The 21,375-nt window shown below is 35.7% G+C and overlaps 1 protein-coding gene across 3 annotated transcripts in view; it reads right to left on the minus strand.

Moving 5' to 3' along the window:
- Trhde (thyrotropin releasing hormone degrading enzyme) overlaps nt 1–21,375 on the minus strand; it is a 415,327-nt gene that overhangs the window by 76,580 nt on the left and 317,372 nt on the right. For all 3 annotated transcript variants that reach the window (XM_085843166.1, XM_021175200.3, XM_085843167.1), the window contains exons 10-12: nt 19,914–20,002; nt 8,519–8,652; nt 8,352–8,407 (exon numbers count right to left, since the gene is read on the minus strand). In XM_085843166.1, the coding sequence (XP_085699292.1) occupies nt 8,352–8,407; nt 8,519–8,652; nt 19,914–20,002 (279 nt within the window). The remainder of the gene's footprint in view (nt 1–8,351; nt 8,408–8,518; nt 8,653–19,913; nt 20,003–21,375) is intronic.

Genomic DNA, 21,375 nt, shown 5'->3' on the forward strand with positions numbered 1-21,375 from the left:
TAGTGGCATGGACACTTTGACAATAACCAAAAGCTCTCTAATTGAATACCAGACCCATTAAACAATGCCTGGCATTGGAAACCTAGCCAACTATCCAGGGCTAGTGAAGTCATGAATCTTCCCTGAAGCCATGGGAGGAGAACCTACAATGACAACTTTATTTAAAAAAAACAAACAAACAAAATTCCAATCTCTAGTTACATTGTAAATAGTTGTTCCTACACCCACAGATAGGTGTAGTTCTCACCTTTCATGAAGAAAGCTCTCTTTGCAATAGACAGAGGTCATTACAGAAAACCACAGCCAACCAAATTGTAGAGTTGTGGAGCACAGTCCCAGTGGATACACAACTCCTCCACGTAAGGCTCAGGGATCATTGCATAAGAGAGTGCAGAAGGAGTGTAAGAGCCAGAGGAACAACAGGGAGTTTCTTGTGAGATTGTGTCATCTAGGAATGTCAGAAGCTACACCCATAAAGCCTAATCATTAGCTGAATCAGATGGACCCCAAAGACATGCTTAAGTGGATGGAGGAAAGCTCAGAAGGCTTCAACCTTCCACCAAAACCTACAGGCAACTAAAGAATGCTGAGGACTGGAGCAATATCCTTCCCCAGCAAAGAGGACACAGATTGGTTATCCAATATCAAGTGGTCAGTCCCGAAAACATATACGTACAAGTAACGTTGTAGTAACTGAACTGGTTGGATTTATGTGTTTAACAACACACACACACACACTCACAAACACTTACTGAACACAACAATTATTGAAAAAATAGTTCACTAATTTGAAAGAGAGCAAAGAGGCATAAATGGGAGTGTTTGAAGATAGGAAATGGGAAGAGAAAATAATGTAATTATATTATAATCTTTAAAAACTACCAAAGAACTAATTAAAAATCCCCATCTCAAGAAGCTTGGCTAGACAAAACTGACCTTTCTTTTCTACTAAAATTGATCTTTAAGGTATCATCTTACAGATCTATTCAAGTAAATGTGCTATGAATGATCTTTTGGGGCAGATCTACCTAAATAAATCATATAACAAAAGATATGTATTTCAAATTCTTGAGAATTTCCAAAAGACTCTATGAAACCTATGAACTACCAGGATTAGGTTTCAAAACACTTAGAGAATCAGTGAAATTGAGAGTTTGTGTCATGTAAATCCAGGGAGTACAACTACACAGGGAATGGCTAGAGAAAGGATGTTATATAAAATTATAATATAACGTTAAATTCATGAGCTACTGAAGAACACAAATACACAGACTTATTCAAATATAATTGTAGTACAGTTTGAAAACTCAGACTACTGATTATCACAAAAGTATGCTTAAATGAAAAAATAATGTGACCTACCAGACATCTACCCATTTTTTTAACTTGAGAACAAGCTGTTTGCTATGAAAATGAATCAAATCTAGAAGTGATGTCAAAACCCCTCTCTTCTGCTTTCTACTCAACACTTGCAGGCATTAGACATTAATATTAAAACATTCTCTCCTACAGAGCTGAAACACAAATTTGATTCTGATTTAATGCAACGTGATGTAAAAAATCTATGAGAAAGATACCATCCTCAAGAGCCACTCTGCCACCCACCCTTTATACCTCTGGAGATGGCTCTTTCTCAGAAATGCCAAGTACAATACTGCTCATAATTCCTATCCCAAGGACAATATCAGTGACTCTACCCTCAACAAGTTTCTACAGACAGCTCAAAAGGATATGCTAACCCATTCTCTAACCTTGAGCTAACCAACACTTGCCAGGAAGAATAGAACAGAGCTGCTGGAAAATTCCAGAAATACAGTCTAACTTTCTACTGGTCTATAATAGAAAGAAAGTGGAAGATTCTGAGCTCGTTACAGTAAAATGTCCTGAAAATGCTTTCAGACTATTTTTAACATTTATCTGTGGTGAAGTGTTGCAAAAACTAAGCCTAATTTAGAGACCCTTTGGATATAGGTTTTTTTTTTTTTAAATAATTGCATGCAGAAAGGTCTGAAACAAGCAGACTTCAAGGAGACTCTCTCTTGTGTCTCAAGATGTACATTTGCAGCTGCAGATGACAAATAGATAATTAGAGTCCCCAGCCTGGGGATGTAAAAGATGTGATCTTTTGGGGATGACCACAAAGCTCAGAAAATGAAAAGATTCACTCGGACACACTGATCATAGTATGGGAAAGTCTCCACTAGGAAGAAGGCTGGGGGAATATTGGTAAAGTAATTTCAGGAACTTTTATTCAACGAAGAGGACTGGAAGCATCTAGACAACAATAAACCTTGTTTTGCAATTAACAATTTTATCACTTCTAGGATTTACAAGTTTTTAATTCTTTTGCACGCACAAACCAGTGGATCAATAAGAAATTACTAACAGTATAATCTTACGTGAATGATTCCCTCCAAAGAGTCTACTGAAAGAGCTAGGGAACTACCCTTCTCTCAGTGGCCAGTAAATACAATAAACCGCATGTAGCTTGTCATTATTAATGACCCTACCCAGCTATGGGCTCACACACCTTTCCTTCCTGTCTTTGGGAGGCAGAGGCAGGTAGATATCTGTGAGTTCATGGTTCGCCTTGTCTATAAAGTGAGCTCCAGGACAGTCAGAGCTGTTACACAGAGCAATTCTATCTATCTATCTATCTATCTATCTATCTATCTATCTATCTATCTATCCATCTATCTATCTATAAATAAATGCCCTATCACATTTTAAGCATAGCTGTGAAAAGTGTTTATACCAAAAAACCAAACTTGTGCAATCTGAATTCATAAAGCAGTGGATAGCGGAGGGATTCAGAGGGATTAGAGATCCTTGTTCAGGCTTTTTAAATCCCTACACACCTGAGAGTTTTTTTGTCATCTCAAAAGCTGTGGTGCGAGGTCATAACTAAAGTCCAGCCAGACTGGGTGTTTCCCGCAGAGTTTTCTAAGCCTGTCCTTTTCCCATTCCATTAAGAAAGGGCAGCACACCATATGTAAACACGTATCTCTGAAAGTAGGGAAAGCCATTACATCCTGTTGGTTCCCAGAGCAGTTTTGCCTCTTCAAGATCATGCTACCATTTGCTACATTAAATGAAGAAATGATCAACACCTGTGTTACAAAAGAAACCTTAAACAGAGAACAGGCGTGTCAGGCAGGAGATGGAAAAGAGGTAACAAAAACCACTTTGCAAGACGTTCTATTAAAAAAAGAAATGAAATTGGAATATTTGAGTAGACAAATGGTGTAATATTTTCTGCAGTATGTGCCTTTAATTCAAAAGAAAGATAGAAGACACTGTTGCCAAAATCCATAATGCTAGAAGCACAGGAACCAGCACAGAGAATAGGAAAGAATATACCACCTGTGGAAAGTTTACATAATAAAATAAATCTCTATCTAGTCACTTATAAATCAGTGTGTATCTGTTGCTATGCTTTAAGATATTCACCAAATGAGTCCAAATTTATATAAAATGTAAGCTTTTGAAGAAGAAAAGATTCTTTTTATTATGCACAATTATAAATCTAATCTAAAAGAAGCAATGTGGTGCCAATAAATAAAAGATCAAAGTGATGATGTAAATGAAATCAAACTGGACTAATTTTCTGTTGTGATTATTTGGAGTTTTATAGAGTTGATTCCTATAAGTGGAATTCGAGCTGGAAAGGCATATATTTGGGGAAAAGGCAAGAAATATATACACTGATTTATAAGTGATTTGATAGAGATTTATTTTATTATGTAAACTTTCCACAGGTGGTATATTCGTTGCTGTTCTCTGTTCTGGCCCTATGCCTCTAGCATTATGGATTTTAGCAACAGTGTCTTCTATCATTCTTTTGAATTAAAGGCACATAGTGCAGAAAATACTACACCATTTGTCTACTCAAATATTCCAATTTCATTTCTTTTTTTAATAGAATGTCTTGCAAAGTGGTTTTTGTTAGTTCTTTTCCATCTTCTGCCTGACACACTTGTTCTCTGTTTAAGATTTCTGTTGTAACACAGGTGTTGACCATTTTTAAGAAGGTGAAAGATGTTTCAGAAAGGAAAAAGAATTTTGTTTGTTTGTTTTTGTTTGTTTGTTTGTTTCGAGACAGGGCTTCTCTGTATAGTTCTGGCTATCCTGGAACTCACTTTGTAGACCAGGCTGGCCTCGATCTCAGAAATTTGCTGTCTCTGCCTCCTGATGCTGGGCATTTGCCACCATGCTAGGCTCAAGAAAATATTTTTAAGTAAATAAAGATGGAATAATTAGTAAAAAAAAATTAAATAACTTTAAAGAAAATTATGTCTCCTTTCATCTAATAGATGCAAACTGATTACAGAAAGAGTAAGTGGGAAGATAATGGAAAAACAAATGTAATATATAGAAAATCAGAATATTTTACTTTGTGTATTTTTAAAAAAGACCTTTAATGATGAAATACCATAAAGTGCAAAAATTTAGTGCAATGGTGGAGAAAATTTTGCAAACAGATGCTACTAAAAGGAATAATACTCAAAACTCATACAAAGTATACAAACAAAAATACTTTTGCTTGATTCTTAATGCTTGCAATTTCTTTCTTGTACTAAGTGATAATTCACAGAAAGGAAGATACAGAGAGTAGATGTGTAAAAAACAAAAAGCACAACTTTTTAAACTTTGAATTAATTTCTAAATAAGTTTGAACTAGCAGGTTGTCAATTTTTAAATAATTACACATTTGCCATAGTGGGGAGTTTGAGAAAATTGGACTTTACATGGGGTCGACAGTGGAACTTGACTGAGAAAGACTTTGTGATATATTTCTTGCCTTTTTCCCCAAATATATGCTTTTCCAGCTTCGAATTCCACTTATAGGAATCAACGCTATAAAATTCCAAATAAGCACAACAGAAAATTATTCCAGGGTCCTCACCAGAGGCTGCATCATAAGGATTCTGAAATTACTGAAAGCTGCCAGAATCTATTTTTATAAATGACTCAGGGGATAGAATAAATCTTCATGGTTTTAAAATTTAACAGCATAAGGTGTAGAAAGGGAAAATGTCTGGTATAATATATGTCAAATATTCCAAATTTTACCTCTGAGTATGATAAAACAACAGTAGGTGGTAGATGAAGTGAAATTATGTCTTAACACTTTTTCTTTGTTGTTCAAAATTATTATTATTTTTTTTTTTGAGACAGGGCTACTCTGTATCACAGGTTGGCCTGGAACTCACTGTGTATTCCAGGCCAACCTCAAACTCATTGTTATCCTCCAACTTCAACCTCTCAAGTTCTGGGATTGCAAATATGTATAACAACACTGGCCAGATTTCAATATAGCTAAAAATCATCAAAGTTGAATAATAGATTTCACAAAAATGATGACATGACTTTTCCAGATTAGTAAATTTATGTCTACACAAACATTAGTGCAATTCTGTACCAGACATTAAATTAAGCAACAATGACCACAAACAGGACACTGGACACTCTCCTCTGTATCCTGCAAGAACAATGAGGAATCAGGAAAAGTCCACTGTGAAACAACAGCATATTCTTAGTGTCCATGGAAATGCAGACAAGCCTATACTGATGGCCAGAGACTAAATATTTCTACTCATTCACTTACAGAATGAGGGAATAATAAATCAAATGCATAAGGAAGACTAGACAAACAGGGATTCCATAAACTGCATACATTCACTTGGACTGGAATTTATTATCTCTGATGTATCATTGCTGGGACACTAAACAATCCGTTCCCTACACACACACACACACACACACACACACACACACTTAGAGTCTGTCCAAGCATAGCTAAGTGACTTAATCACTCTTAACTCCCAGGACAAGTGGCCCTGGCAAGCAAGGAACTGAATTCATTTACTAAGGAGGTCTCTCACCAGAACCTCAGCTTTGTCTGTGACCTGCTTGTGATTGTTGAATACTTGTTCTTTGTCCACCTGTTATCTTCAAAGAGGACAAGGATTACCTGACTTACTGTTGTGCTTGAAAGAAACTTATATAAACAGAATTTTAAAATATGAAATATTTATTTGAATACTTAAATAAAATCAACATTTAGGTCCAAGTAGAGAGCACATTTGGAGGAACAAATCTTATTCTCTACTTATTCACTTTCACTCTGTTAATGAAACATTTCATGAACTACAGACTGCAAATATGAACTCAATGATATTTTAGGGATCTTTTACAGAGATAATGACTATATATTTCAAAGTTTTAAAGTCTTCAGAAATATACTTTCCTGGTCATTATTCCATACTCAACTGTCTGTATAGTATTTGTGTTTTATTAGGTAGTAAGTAACTGAGAGCTTAAAGCTCATTTAATGCTCTGCCCATGTTATATGTAAGAAGTATATCACTTTATATAAGACATGGACATCCATACATTTAGGTGTATGTGGGGGGTTCGAGAGAAACTCTGCAGTTAAAAGGCGAGATGTTCATAATTTATGCTAAGTGGGAAGATGTTTCTATTTATTACATATTTAATAATTAATTGCTAGCACTAGGTTTTTGTTGTTGTTGTTGTTGCTCCTAACCCTCTATTCTTTGTGCTCAAGATTTTTCTCTTTCTGATCCTATCTCAGGGAAGTATCACAGGTATCACAGCTACCATACGCAAACTCTCTTTATGACTCACTGACCTCTCCAAGCTTAAATGTAAAATAATTATATATATATATATATATATATATATATATATATATATCATATTTTCTCTCAGAGCTTCATTATTTTCTGCAGAGCCTAAGCTGCATCTTGGCCTTTATCTTCATATATCACTGTTTCTACAGGCCTCTGTCCATATCTACTGCTTCTAAGTTTTCCCACAATAAGATGGTGTAGCATCATGGAAGGGTCCTCACCTTTGCCAAAGGCTTAGCTTAATTAGTACACTATCTATCTATCTATCTATCTATCTATCTATCTATCTATCTATCTATCTAAATATATATCATCTATCTACCTATCTATCTATTTATCTATCTATTTATTTGTGTTCTGAGATACATGTAACATGTACCATATGAAATGTATCATGGCACTCGTGAGGGGATCAGGGAACAATGTCCCACTTTGGTTTTCTTCCTCCACTGTAGATCCTGAGGATCAGTCATTCTTGGATGTTCTCCTTGAGTGATACAGTCCTCTCTGCTGCACACTGTGCCACCTCATGGTGAACCAAATAAGAAAGGATAATACTGATGGCCCTGTGATGCTTTGTGGTAATAATGAAGGGGAAAGTCAGAGTAGATTGGGTTTTTTTTCCTTTATGTGAATAGAACAGTATCTAGAATTTGTCGTGTGAACTCCCTTTGGACATTGCCTATTTACAAACACACAAACACATGCACATACACACACACACACACACACACACAGCCACAACAATCTCTTAAGTTGCTTGATAGTTCAGTTCTACTTCAATCAAAATAATTATCAAGTCCATCATTTGATGGATTGGAATGCTACAGGGAAAGGAGTGTTTTTAACATATGAAAAGAGTTAAAATTTGATAGGGCACATAAACTGTAAAAGCAGTTTCGGGTCTCAAGAATGAACAGATCCCTACTACCAACCTAAGCCTTGTGGTCACATGTGGACAAACATAAATAATTAATAAAGAAACAAATCACAGAGTAGGAAAAATTAGCAAACTATGATAAAGTACAGAAAAATCTCAGTGGAGCATGCCTTTAACCTCAGCACTCAGGAAGCAGAGGCAGGTGAATCTCTGTGAGCTCTGGACAGCCTGGTAACAAATCAAGTTTGAGGACAGCCAGGGCTACACAGAGAAATCCTATCTTGAACAACCAAAAGAAAAAAAAAAGAACATTATAAACCTTATTATGAAAGTCACTTAATAATCAGTGCAATCAAACCTTTTGGGACATGATTGATATGCTGTGTAATATTTGTTGCTGTCTCTCAGCATAAACTTTTCACAAATGGATAATATTCAAATACAGCTTTGACGTTAAAATTATCCTGGTATATGCGAGGAATAATAGTGCTAACTCTTGAAGGTATTTTCTATCAAAAGTTATGTGTGGCAGCAATGGCCATTGTGTAGAGTTCATTAATGAAGAGATCATAAGAATCTCCAGAGTTTTTAACTAAGCTTGCAGCAAAACTGACAAAGCTTCTGCTGTCTTGGAAATATCCTATGGCTATTATTGGCTTAGAGTTTGGGGCCACGGAATAGCATTCAAATACAAACAAAAATATCATAAGAAAGAGGAGAGTATGTAAGTAAGAATAGACAATACAGAGTTTAAGATCATGTGAAACACCTTACAGTTGTGGATTTTAGTGTGGAGATCTCAAGTAAAAACATACCTGGCCAGGCTGAAGGCATCATCGATCAAAGCTGCACGGTTACTGACAGAAAGTACCTGTGAGTCCAGTTAGGAAAAAAGAAAGGATGAGGGGCGTAATTCTGATCATTAAAACGACAGGTGTTCATCCTGCCAAACAGACAACTGGTGAGTGGATCAAGGATGTACCTCGTGGTTCCTGATTAACTGATCGATCAGTAATCGCCAGTTCTTTAGGTCATAGTTGACTCTAAAGTAGCCAGTTTGATTGACGTTCCCAAGGATCCAGCTTCCTTTGTCTAAGTACGTTATTCTGTGATGTTCTGCAAGGAGCATTTGACAGTAAGCAGAGTTTTAATTATTTTTTTTTTTAGAGCTAAAAAGGAATCAAGTCTTTTAAAAACGAGAAACAGCACTCCTAAGAATTTGAAGAAAATGTCACCCTAAAATGTAACTGAAACCCGTTCTTTAATTAATCCCCTCATTTAAAACGGCAAAGACAGAAAGTGTTTATTTTGTTACTCATTATTAGATCAATTAGTGAGTTTTTCATAATTAGCAATTTCGTTTTTGACACAACTCTTTATTCTAGACACAGTTTCTATACTTGAAACAAATGTCATCTAGAATTATCCCACTATGTTCACATGGCTGCTAATTAGATCATATGTGTGTATTTGCAGCTAGAACGAAAGAGGTCTTGAGACATATATCCTATTAGCTAACCAGAGAGAAAGTGATTAAAAAAAATAGAGCGTATTTATTTGAAAGCCATTCTTATATTTGGCTTTTTCTCAGGTTTTTCCTAAAAGTGCAAATAATGAACAGACTTTGTAAAACCATCAATAATGATAAAACAAGGGACCCTAATTTGCTCAAGACTCCAACAGTTCCACATAGAATTAGAAACAAAGACAATGCTTACTTCATAAAGGAAAAAATCTGAAATTCTGTTCATGAAGTACAGATTTTTTCTCAATTAACAGAGGCTAGGAAACATAACTTCATACATATTTAATATTTAAATCTTTCAAATGTGGCATAAAGCTACCTCCACTTGTGTCCAGTCACCTATCATCATGGCTTTCACAAGACAAATATCATTCACAATTATAATAATTTTTCTGTTGCACTTCAAGATGTATTCATGACAGAATTTGCACATTGAAGTTGAATTAATATTTGCATCCACACACAGACACAGTTTGGGGTGCGGATGAAAAAAAAACTAGAAAAGAAAACATACTTGTATGTTTTAATTTCTATGACTCAAAAACCATAAATATTTTATCAAGATTTTATAAACACATTAGAAGAAATGAAACGTAATCCTTTAGGCGGGGAATGTATGGGGGGAGGATATGGGGGACTTTTGGGATAGAAATTGGAAATGTAAATGAAGAAAATGCCTAATAAATAAAAATAAAAATAAAAATAAATAAAAATAAATAAATAAATAAATTACTCTCAAGTAGAGTACACAGGGAAAGGTTGTATGATGAAGACTAATTAATCCAATGTATATTACAGGCTAGAATTTTTCAAAAATCAGCCGAATAACAAAATGTCATTGAAGTCAAATTTATACTTAATCCTATCTTTATACTCTAAGTCTGATGTGGTCACAGGGTCTAGGGAGGACCTACTGTGGTTTTGCTAAGTGACATGTTGTCAAACTGCCTTCCAAATGCTTATTCTTATACCCATGAATTTACGCGTCTCCCACTTTCATCAGAAAGTTTCTTTTTGGAGAAGATATTTTTGACAAGCTAAAGGAACGTAATAGAAAGAGGCTTTAAATAATCATGTCTGGACTGGGAAAATTAAATCTTAAGTGGTGAAGATAATGTTTTCCCTAAGTAATCCTGATTGCCTTCAAATATTCAAAACTTTTAAAAATTATTTCTTTTAGTTTTTGAGATTATTGTGTAATTACATCATTTCCCCATCCCTTTCCTTCCCCAGAGTCTCTCATATACTCCTCTCCTCACTCTCTTTAAAATGCATGGCCTCTTTTACACTAAATGCCATTACGCACATAAATGGAAATGTACATTATATTCTTGATTATATTCTTAAATCCATAATCTGCTCAATCTGTATAATTTCACCTGTATATATGAACTCAGGGCAGGTAATTTATTATCAAGTATCCAATTAGTGTGATCTTCCATAGCCTCTGCTCTCAGCATTTCGTAGTTGCTTGTAGTTCTTTGTGTAAGACTGCAGTTTCCTGGCCTCTTTCCCATCCACAATAGCATGTCTATTGTTGTCCTTGATCGGCACATGTATAGGCAGTCATGCCAGTGAGACATTATATGAAGAGCTTCTATATCCCCAGGATACACCATCTCCCAGCAAGCTCCATATGTTCTGGCTCTTATCCTTTTGCTACCTATCTTCCACAGTGTTTCTCCAGCCTTAGGTGTGGGGGATATTTTCTAGATGTGTGCACTGGGAGTGGACTCAACAATGCTTCATCTATTGGTGGTAGTTTTCTGCAAATGGTATCCATTTAATAAGCAAAGAATAGTAAAACTTTGAATTCAGTTAAGTTAAATATGAATTTGAAGTTGTTATGAGCTTGGCCATAAGTCATTTATATTGACATGTTGAGGTAGTTTGTGGTAGTTTGAATATACTTGGCCCAGGGAGTGGCACTATAATGGAGGAAGTATGTCACTTGGGGTGGGCTGAGTCCTTCCTTTTAGCTGCATGGAAGCCATTCTTCTCCTAGCAGTCTTCAGAACAAGATGTAGAACTCTCAGCTCCTATAGTCCCATGCCTGGCTGGACACTGCTATACTTCCCATCATGGTGATGATGGACTGAAACTGGGAACCAGTAAGCAGGCTCATGAAATGTTGCCTTGGTCATGATGTCTCTTCTCTGAAATGTAAACACTAACTAAGGCAGAAGTTGGTAAAAGAGACAAGGGTATTGCTGTGATATGCCTGACCATGCTTTTGTTTGGAAGAATGTGAATTTTGCTTTGTAGAAGTTTGGGTTTGGAGAACAGCTGAATGCGTTAAGTGGGACTCAATGGTCTCTCCTAGTAGCAAAAGGGAAGACTCTGTTGCTGAGGGTGATTTGAACTACGGAAGGAAGCCTGGCTCTAGAGGTTTCAGAAGAGAATAATTTCTGTATGTGGCCAGGAGACTGTTCTTATGATATTTTGGTGTAGAATGTGGCCACCTTTTGCTCTTGCCTGAAGAGTCTGCCTGAACCTCAGGTGAAGAGAGTCAAATTACTTGCATTGAAAAAGGAAATTTCAAAACAACCCATTTTAGATTCTGTGCTGTGGTTTACTCTCATGAAGAGCATTTTGATGAAATATAACAAAAAAAAAAAAGAAAAAGAAAAAAAAGAAATAATACAAAATGTATGGTTCAAAGAGTAAAAGGGTGCCAGGAAGTGCAATGGAGCTAATTCCTGTGTTCAAGGAGATAAACAGATCAAGGTAGTGGTGAGTGTGGGGCAAGATTGCAAAATGCATTGCTTTTGCATTTGCTGTTGAACAAGGAATAGTTTTATCATGTTATGTATTACTATTATCTGGTTATTGTTTTCATTTGGACTATTAACCTGGAATGAACTAGAATCCAGAAATGGATGACACATACTTTTGAAAAATGTGGCCATGAAAAGCTAAGGCCCAGGAATGAAGGCACCTTTAATTCAAGGAGGCAAAGGAGACCAGATCTCTGAGTTCAAGGTCAGCCAGGTACAGAGAAAGTTCCAAGTAGAGGAACCCCTAGGTCCAGGTATAGTGGTAGATGCCTTTAATCCCAGACCTCAGAAGACAGAGGCATGCTAATCTCTGAGTTCAAGGTGAGTTTACAGAGCAAGTTCCAGGACAACCAACCTTAGACAGTGAAGAAGTTGGAAAACAGAAAGCTGGTGATGATGTAATAGAAGGAGGGCAAGTTCCAGCTCCATCATGCAGCAGAATTCAGCTACTTCAACCACATGATACTGGCTTTAGAGTCTAGAATATAAGAGACTAATGGGACAATTGGTGTTGGTGAGCTGGAGCTAAGAAATTAGCTGTGATTAAGAAGAGACCAGCATCACTGAGGTGAAATCTTCTAGGGAGTGTTTTCTGAGGGCATGAAGAAGCTGTGCTTCAGAGATAGCCAAGGTTATACCTCGGGAGGCAGCTGGCCTTGGTAAGGTGTAAGAATCACCCAGGTGGTACTGGTTTTGAAGGCATGAAGGGATCATGGAGAGCAGCAGGGTTTTAGTACTATGAGGGGCCATGGAAGGCCACTGGAAAAGGTGCAGCCTCAGTTGCAGTTGTTTGCTCAGCACTGAAGGAATCATGCAAAGACGTTGAGGCTTGGCACCATAAAGAGAGCCTATGAGAGGTTTCTAGTGAAGCCTGATTGCAGCAGAAGACTCCAGAGACTTGGAGATGCCATTACAATGGGATGATCACCAAGAACAGCAGCAGAAGTAGAGTGGAGTAAACCAGAGCCTAGAGTGCTACAGAGGGAAAAGCTGGAGAAATGGCCCAAGCCCTTTGGAGAAGATCTTGTGTGGATCCCAGACATTGTACCAGAAGGTATAAATTTACATCCCCTTGGATACCCAAAAATGCTAGAGATATCAGAGCCATGGGATACCTGCTGATGAAAGCTGCTAGAGGAGTAGAAACAGCACAAGAGAAAAGTTTCTTTTAGTCAACAAAGCTGAAAGGAGTCGGAGATCTGAAGAGAGCTTTTATATCATGCATGGAGTTGCAGAGTTTGGCGTTTACCTAGGGTTTTTTGTTGTTGTTGGTGGTTTCTTTGTTTGTTTGGTTGGTTGGTTGGTTTTTTGGGGGTTTTTGGGTTTTGGTTTTTGGTTTTGGTTGTTTGTTTGATTTTTGTTTTGGCTTGCTTTGGTCCCTTATTTCCACACTATGACTTTTCAGAATGGAAATGTATATACTGTGGTATTGGAGGTATGCTCTCTGCTCTTTGACTTTAGAGGAGATTGCAGCTAAATGATTGGATGGATCTCAGAAGAGACTTTGGACTTAACACTGTTGAGACTATTATAAACTGGAATTTTTGAAGTTGGACAAAATGTATTGCTTTATGCTATGGCTAGGTATGGCCCCCATAGACTTACATTGAACCAGCCTGTGGGGACCAGGGAGTGAAATGTGGTGGTTTGAGTATGATTGTCCCAGAGAGTGGCACTGTTAGGAGGTGTGGCATTGTTGAAGGAAGTATGTCACTATGGAGGTGGACTTTGAATTATTCCTGGAAGCCAGGCTTCTCCTAGCAGCCTTCAGATCAAGATGTAGAACTCTCAGTTCCTACAGCATGGACATTGCCTTGCTTCCTACCATGATGATAATGGACTGAACCTCTCAACTGTAAGCCAGCCCCAATTGTTTTCCTTTATAAGGGTTGCCTTGGTCATGGTGTCTCGTCACAGAAATGAAAAATCTAAGGCACTGCTTTTATTCCTAGTCTCTCCAGGACTTTTATTAACAAAGGGTGCTGTATTTTGTCAAAAGGCTTTTCTCAATGTAATGAGATGATCATATGGTTTTTGTTTTCCAGTCTGTTTATATGATGGATGACACTTATCCTATTTATGTAATGTTCAACTATCCCTGCATCTCTGGAATGACGTCTACTTGATCATGGTGGATGATGTCTTGGATGTGTTCTTGGATTCAGTTTGCAAATATTTTATTGAGAATTCTTGCATGTATGTTCACAAGAGAAATTGATATGTAGCCGGGCGTGGTGGCGCACGCCTTTAATCCCAGCACTCGGGAGGCAGAGGCAGGCGGATTTCTGAGTTCGAGGCCAGCCTGGTCTACAAAGTGAGTGCCAGGACAGCCAGGGCTACACAGAGAAACCCTGTCTCGAAAAACCAAAAAAAAAAAAAAAAAAAGAAAGAAAAAAGAAATTGATATGTAATTCTATTTGTTTGCTCTCTATGTGGCTTAGGTATATTTTTGTGGTCTTATAAAAATTGTACAATGCTCCTTCTGTTTCTAATTTGTGGAATAATTTGAAGAGTATTTGAATTAACTGTTCATTGACACTCTGGTAGAATTCTGTACAAAAACCATCTGTTCCTGGGCTCTTTTATTTTATTTCCTCCAAGACTTTTAATTCCTGCTTATATTTCATTATGATTCATAGTTCTATTTTAGCTGCTTGCCCTTGATTTAACATTGATAGATGGTATGTATTTAAACAATTACCCATTTCTTTTCGATTTTCAAATTTGCTTGACAACAGATTTTAAAGTTTATTTGTATGTTTCTGTGGACTTCCTTGGTACCTGTTGTTATATCTTCTTTTTATATCTAATTGTGTTAATTTAGATATTTTCTGTATACCTTTAATTAATTTGGATAAAGGTTTGTCATTCTTGGTGAATTTCTCAAAGAATCAATTCTTTGCTTTATTAATTCTTTGTACTTTTTATTTGTTTCTGTTTTCTTGATTTCAGTGCCACGTTTCATTATTTCTTGCCCTCTAATTCTTTAGGTTGTAATTTCTTCTTTTTGCTCTAGATCTTTCAAGTGTGCTATTAACTTACATTTATGAGATATGTATATTCTTTTTAATGTAGGCACTCAGTGTTATAAACTTGTCTCTTAGAACTGCCTTTGTTGTGTCTCATAAGTTTTGATGTGTGCTTTAATAATTTTTATTCCATTCTAGAAAGCTTCTAATTTCTTAACTAATTTATGTGTTGACCAATTTTCATTCAGTATACAGATTTACATGAGTTTGTAAACTTTCTCTCAATTTCCATGAGTTTATAAACTTTCCTTTGTTTCTGTTATTGTTAATACTAACTTTGATCTTTTGTGATCTGGTATGGTATACGGTGATGTTATTTTCCTGTATGTGTTCATACTTGCTTTTCATACATGTATGTAGTCAATTTCAGAGAAAGTTCTATGGAGCTGCTGAAAAGAAAGTATGTTCTTTTGTTTGGGGATGTAATATATGTATAGTCAACAATATATGTCTAATGAGCTTAAATAAGCATTCTAACTGAATAAACTCCACTTACATGTAAATAAATACATTTGATAATTTTACTTTTAAAGTTTGTTTATTTTTAAGAGTGTATGCGTGTGTGTGTGTGTGTGTGTGTGTGTGTGTGTGTGTGTGTGTGTGTGTGTAGGTAATGTACATGTGATTATAGGTTCATGCAGTTACCAGAAGACACTGAATCCATGAAGGTGGAGTTACAGGATGCTGTGAGCTATGCAAAATATGTTCTGAGAACCAAACTTGTGTATTCTGTAAGCACAATACATGCTTCTAACCTCTGTGACATCTTTCAGACACACATATGTAGATAACATTTATTAATGTTGTTTTCTAGTTAAGTTGTAGCATCAATATAAACAAATGACATGAATTTTGCAAACATCAAGTGATAATGTACTTTACATTATCAAATTCATTTTCCAAAGCTCTTTCTTATTGACAAATTGGATAGTGACATTTATAAATCCCAATGTAATTTATTAGTTCTGATTTTTATCATTCTATTAAAAATATTATAGATAGATTATAGTCAAATGAGTGCATAGATAAAAAGCACGATAATAATCTCCATATCTTCTATACTGCCTGACTAAAATAAGGCAGTCATCAATTATTTTAAAGCATTCTATTAATAAACTTATACCCACATCCTGAAGATATTACTATTCATGAATATTTGTATGGGTCTATTACAAATGAGATCTTTGAGAAACAATTCCCAGAAAGATTTTGTAATAGATTTTAAAATGTCTTTGCAATACTAGTTAATTACATGCCCAAAATGTTCTGCAAATTAACTAATAGCAGACAATGAATTTTAAAAAGATCTTTTCTGACGGCCTAATGAGGTATGGTATTTGATGAGTTCTGTAGTAAAAAGTATGGAAGTTATATTTCGAATGTTCCTCATAATTGAAAATTATATGTGTGTGTGTGTCCAAAATGGCACACGACTGACACTATATCAATGTACACAAGAGTTGGTATTTTATAACACATTTAAAGTTACTGTGGGAATGAAAATGGATTGATAGTTAAGCATTTCTAGGCAAATATGCTACTTGTAGGACATGATATTTAAGATAAAATAAGAGGAAAGTCAGCTAAGATAGCATATATGATGACATGGGACAAAGCATTGCAGAGATTATGGTTTATGTTGATCATTTTTCTCTGGATTCTAATGAAAATCCAATGAAGTAATATCTCTCGAAGCCCATAAACACTCATATGCAAGTGCAAAACACTGTGTTGTGTAGAGAGTGGTCCACAATTGGTTCTTGATTTGTCAGTAAAGAAGGTCAGGGACTAATTGTTGGGTGGAAGGTATAGGCAGGACTGCCAAGTCCCAGGAGGAAAAGGCAGATGCAGGGAAGGAGAGAGGAGCTTTTAAGATGCAGTGGAGGAAGAAGAATGCAGCAACCATGTGAGGTCTGGGGAGGTAGGGGGTGGTTGAGCTGGGGCTGGTGGCCTCCACTATAGGTGGATTGCCAAGGATGTTTGGCAGGGGCTAGGTAGGACTAGCCACTGAAGTTTCAAGCAAGTGGAGAGACAGAGATAAGTTGGTAAGGGCATGCTTTTCCAGGTGGGAGAAAGTAATGCCCAGCAATTATGCCTGGAAGGCAAGTTGTAAAATTACACAGTATGTATGCATACTTGTGTGTGTGTGCATGCGCATGAGTGCATTTGTGTGTCTTTTATCCACCAGTCTCAGGTGGGAGCTAGGAGTGCAGTCACCTCCCTTACCAAAGGTGGATATAACAAAAGGGAAACCAGGAGGGGTTAGCAGTGCAACTGGTCCCAGGTAGTAAAACTACCCCCAACAGTGTTGAGGAACTAACAGGGAACCAAATCAACCTGTTATAAATATAATTGTGTGCGCGCGTGTGCGTGTGTGTGTGTGTGTGTGTGTGTCCAAGAGTTGAAGAAAAGAATACCAAACTCAAAACAGCAGCCTTTCACTTGGTTAGACAACTGGCACACTGGGCAAGCATTCATCAAGACTTGATCATCACATTTGTAAAATGGGAATAAGAGATAATCCTAATTTTCAGTGTTTGTGGGTTGTAAGTAAAGCACTTTGGAGGAAAGCCATACATTATGCAATTTTTAATATTTGAGATTAAATTATCTTCAGTGCTGTATTTTTTCTTCCCTCCTTTCACCATTCATAAATACCCAATTAACATGCAAGTATATTTATAAATGTTTGGTTTATTTGTATTTTCATAGTAAGAATAAAAAATACTTTAACGTGCTTTTAAAAATATAAAAGCAAGTATACATACTACTTTTAGGCTATAATAATCTGCATTAATCTGTGATTTAATTAAGCATCCAACATGTCCTTAAAAGGAATTGTCAATAACATGTGAAAAACTAGATAAAATTTATGGATATTACATACCAGTGACATACCTAATATTGCAAAAATGAAAGGCACATCACCAATAATGAAACTGCAAACACTGACTGACTATCATAATTAAACCTGTAATTTATTTCACCTTGTGGTTATAGGAATAAAACACTATTTTAATATTTTTAAATGATTGTCTTCATTATAACTTGATTTTATTTTCAACCTAATTAGACAAAATAATATGGAAGGAAGGATACAAAAGTCAGTCTTTTCCCACTGAACTCTCTTTCATTTTAATGATAGTCATTTGATAGTCATCAGAATGAAAGACTTCAAACAAAGTGGACAACATTCAAAATGAAAAGGAACAGGTAGGGCAACAAGGTAATCTTTCCATCCTCTTTCTTACACGTTTCCTTATTTATAAGATTTTTGTAGTGGATTGGCCTAGGCCAGGATCTTTAATATTTTCTACTACAGATTTTTCAAGACACACTTACTTCAGATGAAATCTCCTGCAAACCTCGGCATCTCACCTTGACCATGCATACACCGAACAGAACATACTATGGGTTAATGTTAAATGGTATACTGGCCTATATGGATGGGATAGATGTAGCTTTGGGTTGGGGAGGTGCGCTACACTTACCACAGTCTACTATTACAATACTCTCGTAGAACTTTGTGTTTACAAATTGTACATCTGTGTATAATGATCATATCAACATAGGTGATGTTAGATTAATACTCAGAATAAGTGAAAAGGTTAATTTTAAGAAAAACACTGTGTAGGTATTTAAAAATAATCCCCAGGCATAACCATCGGTAAGATAAGGAAGCCCATGGCAGTTTTATCCTTACTCATGTGATTAAGAGAATGTTGTGACCAGAGCTGCAGGGGACAGGCCTGAGAAACATGTTCAGTAGGAGTCAGACGATCCCTACATCTGACCATAGCTTAAGGTGTCTTAACTGTAAAATATGTTTACATTTTTTCTGGCTTCCCCATTCCCATACCGCCTTCCAAGGACACTCTCTTTTGTATCTGAGGATTACTCTGCCATATAATGTTAACAAGTAGCAACATTACAATGGCAACTTTGTGCTCTTGATCATCACTTCCTAACAATTCTGTGAGTGGAAAGAAGATTGATAAAGATAAATAAGTATGGACTCAGATCATGGTATAAATACCAACTGCGAGAAAGAGAATGAAGAAAATTTAAGCATTTTATTTAAAATGAAGAACACCAAAATATTTTAGCATAAGCATTTAGATTCATCCTTATATATACATATATATATATACATGTATACTATATGAATATAGAATATATATCCCTAACAAGATAAATATCTATGAGAAAATCAGTGCTTCTTCATACTTGATTTTACTGGTAATTAAAAGGTTTTAAAATGTTTCCTAGGGAAAACAAAATAATATAAATCACTAGCCTATGAGAAAGCGGTAAGGAAATCAAAATATGATCACACTTGACCATCCAAATCTAAATGAAATGTTACATGAAAGATAATTATCTTTTTCTCCAAGCCATTGAAAAACAGAAATGGAAGAAACCTGTTTTATACTCTAGCATGAAGGATATATATTTGGTTGAAAAAAGAAATAAAAAAGCTTCCTTTCTGACAATGAATTGAAGTAGCTCCCTATCTGATTGGAAGATATTTAGAGAGAGAATGGAATTTTATTTCTTTCAGCTCCTGGAGGTCTTACTCTAACTAGGAGGGTGTTTGATATCTTTCCTAAGTCCCTACAACTTGCCCTACCATTACCTAATACCAAGGGAAATATTGATTTTTCATCCTTTATAGAGACAACCTGATGAAGAAAAGGTAGTGAGCTTAAAAATGAGATCTCTGCTTTCAGCATCCTTCATACTCTACAAGGACTTGCAATTATATTTCAATCACAATTTAGATTATACATTTATACACTTCTGAGAAAATTAATACTATAACTACTTTTTCCTTTGAAAGAAAAAATTTAATATTTACATATCAGTCTAAAATTAAGCTATTTAGAAACCATATTGTGCCTAATTTTGCAGAAGTGATTACGGTTACCATTTTCTACTTTTAATTTGTCTTTATTCACATTTTGTAGCAGCTGAAAACAGAGAGGTAAAGATTCTAAACAATTATCTGGCTGCAAACAGTTTCCTGGGAGAGAATTTATATTTTACCTGATTTGTTAGACACCCAAATAATTGCTTCTGAAGACACATGGCTTCTATTTCCTACCACAATGGTTAATGGAATCTGCCACAGGTAACTGGAAAATAAAAGAAAGCTTTAAGAATAAAAACTGGCATATCAGCTATACTAAAACGAATGCAAGCAAGCATTGCCTCTATACCTTCTGTGCAGTTTTTATTGCTCATTTTGGGAAAAATATAAACAATCCATCTATCAATCATTGAAATCAATTAGCAAATAAATGTCAGGCCTAAACAATATATACAAAACATAAGTATACCTTCCCAATGCTACGAAGGAGACTTGGTGTCTACAAGTTTTAACTTCAATGAAAAAGAACTTTACAAAACAACTTATCTTGCAAAGATAGATTTGCATTATAGAAATAAATGCAACTAAAATCTATAAATTCAAGCCAAGTTGTTTAGTGATTAAAGTCTAAAAATAGGTCTTTTCTACTTTTTTTCCTGGATTAGGCTAATAGACAATTCAGTAGTTTCCTATATTTACATATTAACATTGTCTTTATTTATTACCTAATACATCAGACAGGCATGATCCACATATTTTACAGAGAGATTAATATGGAAAGCCAAACTACTCAGCAAAGAGTAAAAATAAAAATGATCAGTTTTCACAAAAATTCAGAGCTATATAAAATAATGTAGGACACACTTCATGTTCTGGTTTCCAAAATGAAATTTTCCACTTTGTGTGTCAAAGAACCAATAACTGGAGGGTTAACCATGAATCTCACCTATTAAAAAGAAACTTTTTTTCATTTACTTCTTCACAGGGTAAAAAATAGATGTCTAGACTCATAGATGCGGTGATATCAACTTAATCTTAAATAAGTAGCCAGATATACATGAAATAATTTTATCATCAATATATCAACTACACTTTGTTTCCTTCTAGAATTATAAAAAAGCTATTTTATCCTTATAAATGTACCTTTAGCAATAGTGGTAGCCAACAATTACATCATAAGGAAGCAATGCCCGAAATATAACAAGACATTTTGTGCATACACAGTAACTGGGTGAGTGAAAGGTGTATGAAAAGTTTTAGGAGAGAGCACTTGGAGTAATAGACTGTGTAATGAGCATGTCCAGACCCCTGGGCCCTCCTGTCTTCCTCAATGGTTTTCATTTTACAATGAACAAGCATTTAATGCTAATTATTAGAGAAAGGCAGAATATATGTGAATATATGTGTGTGTATATTGTTGGGAGGAGAGAATTCGTCATAAAAGTAGTATCAATATTAAGTAAAGATCAATATAAAGTTCTGCCATCAACTCAGAAGTGAAAAGAAGTCTGCCTGGGTTGGTGCCTGTGATCCTGTGTACATCAGAGCTTTAAGAAGCAACTTGGCATATGAGGAGACATTATGCAATATTGCAAAGTAGTGATTTCGTGTATTTAAAAATGCCACAAAAAATGTCCC

This window comes from Mus caroli, unplaced genomic scaffold, assembly GCF_978045245.1.
Source record: "Mus caroli unplaced genomic scaffold, Mus_caroli_1 scaffold_9, whole genome shotgun sequence".
Taxonomy (NCBI): domain Eukaryota; kingdom Metazoa; phylum Chordata; class Mammalia; order Rodentia; family Muridae; genus Mus; species Mus caroli.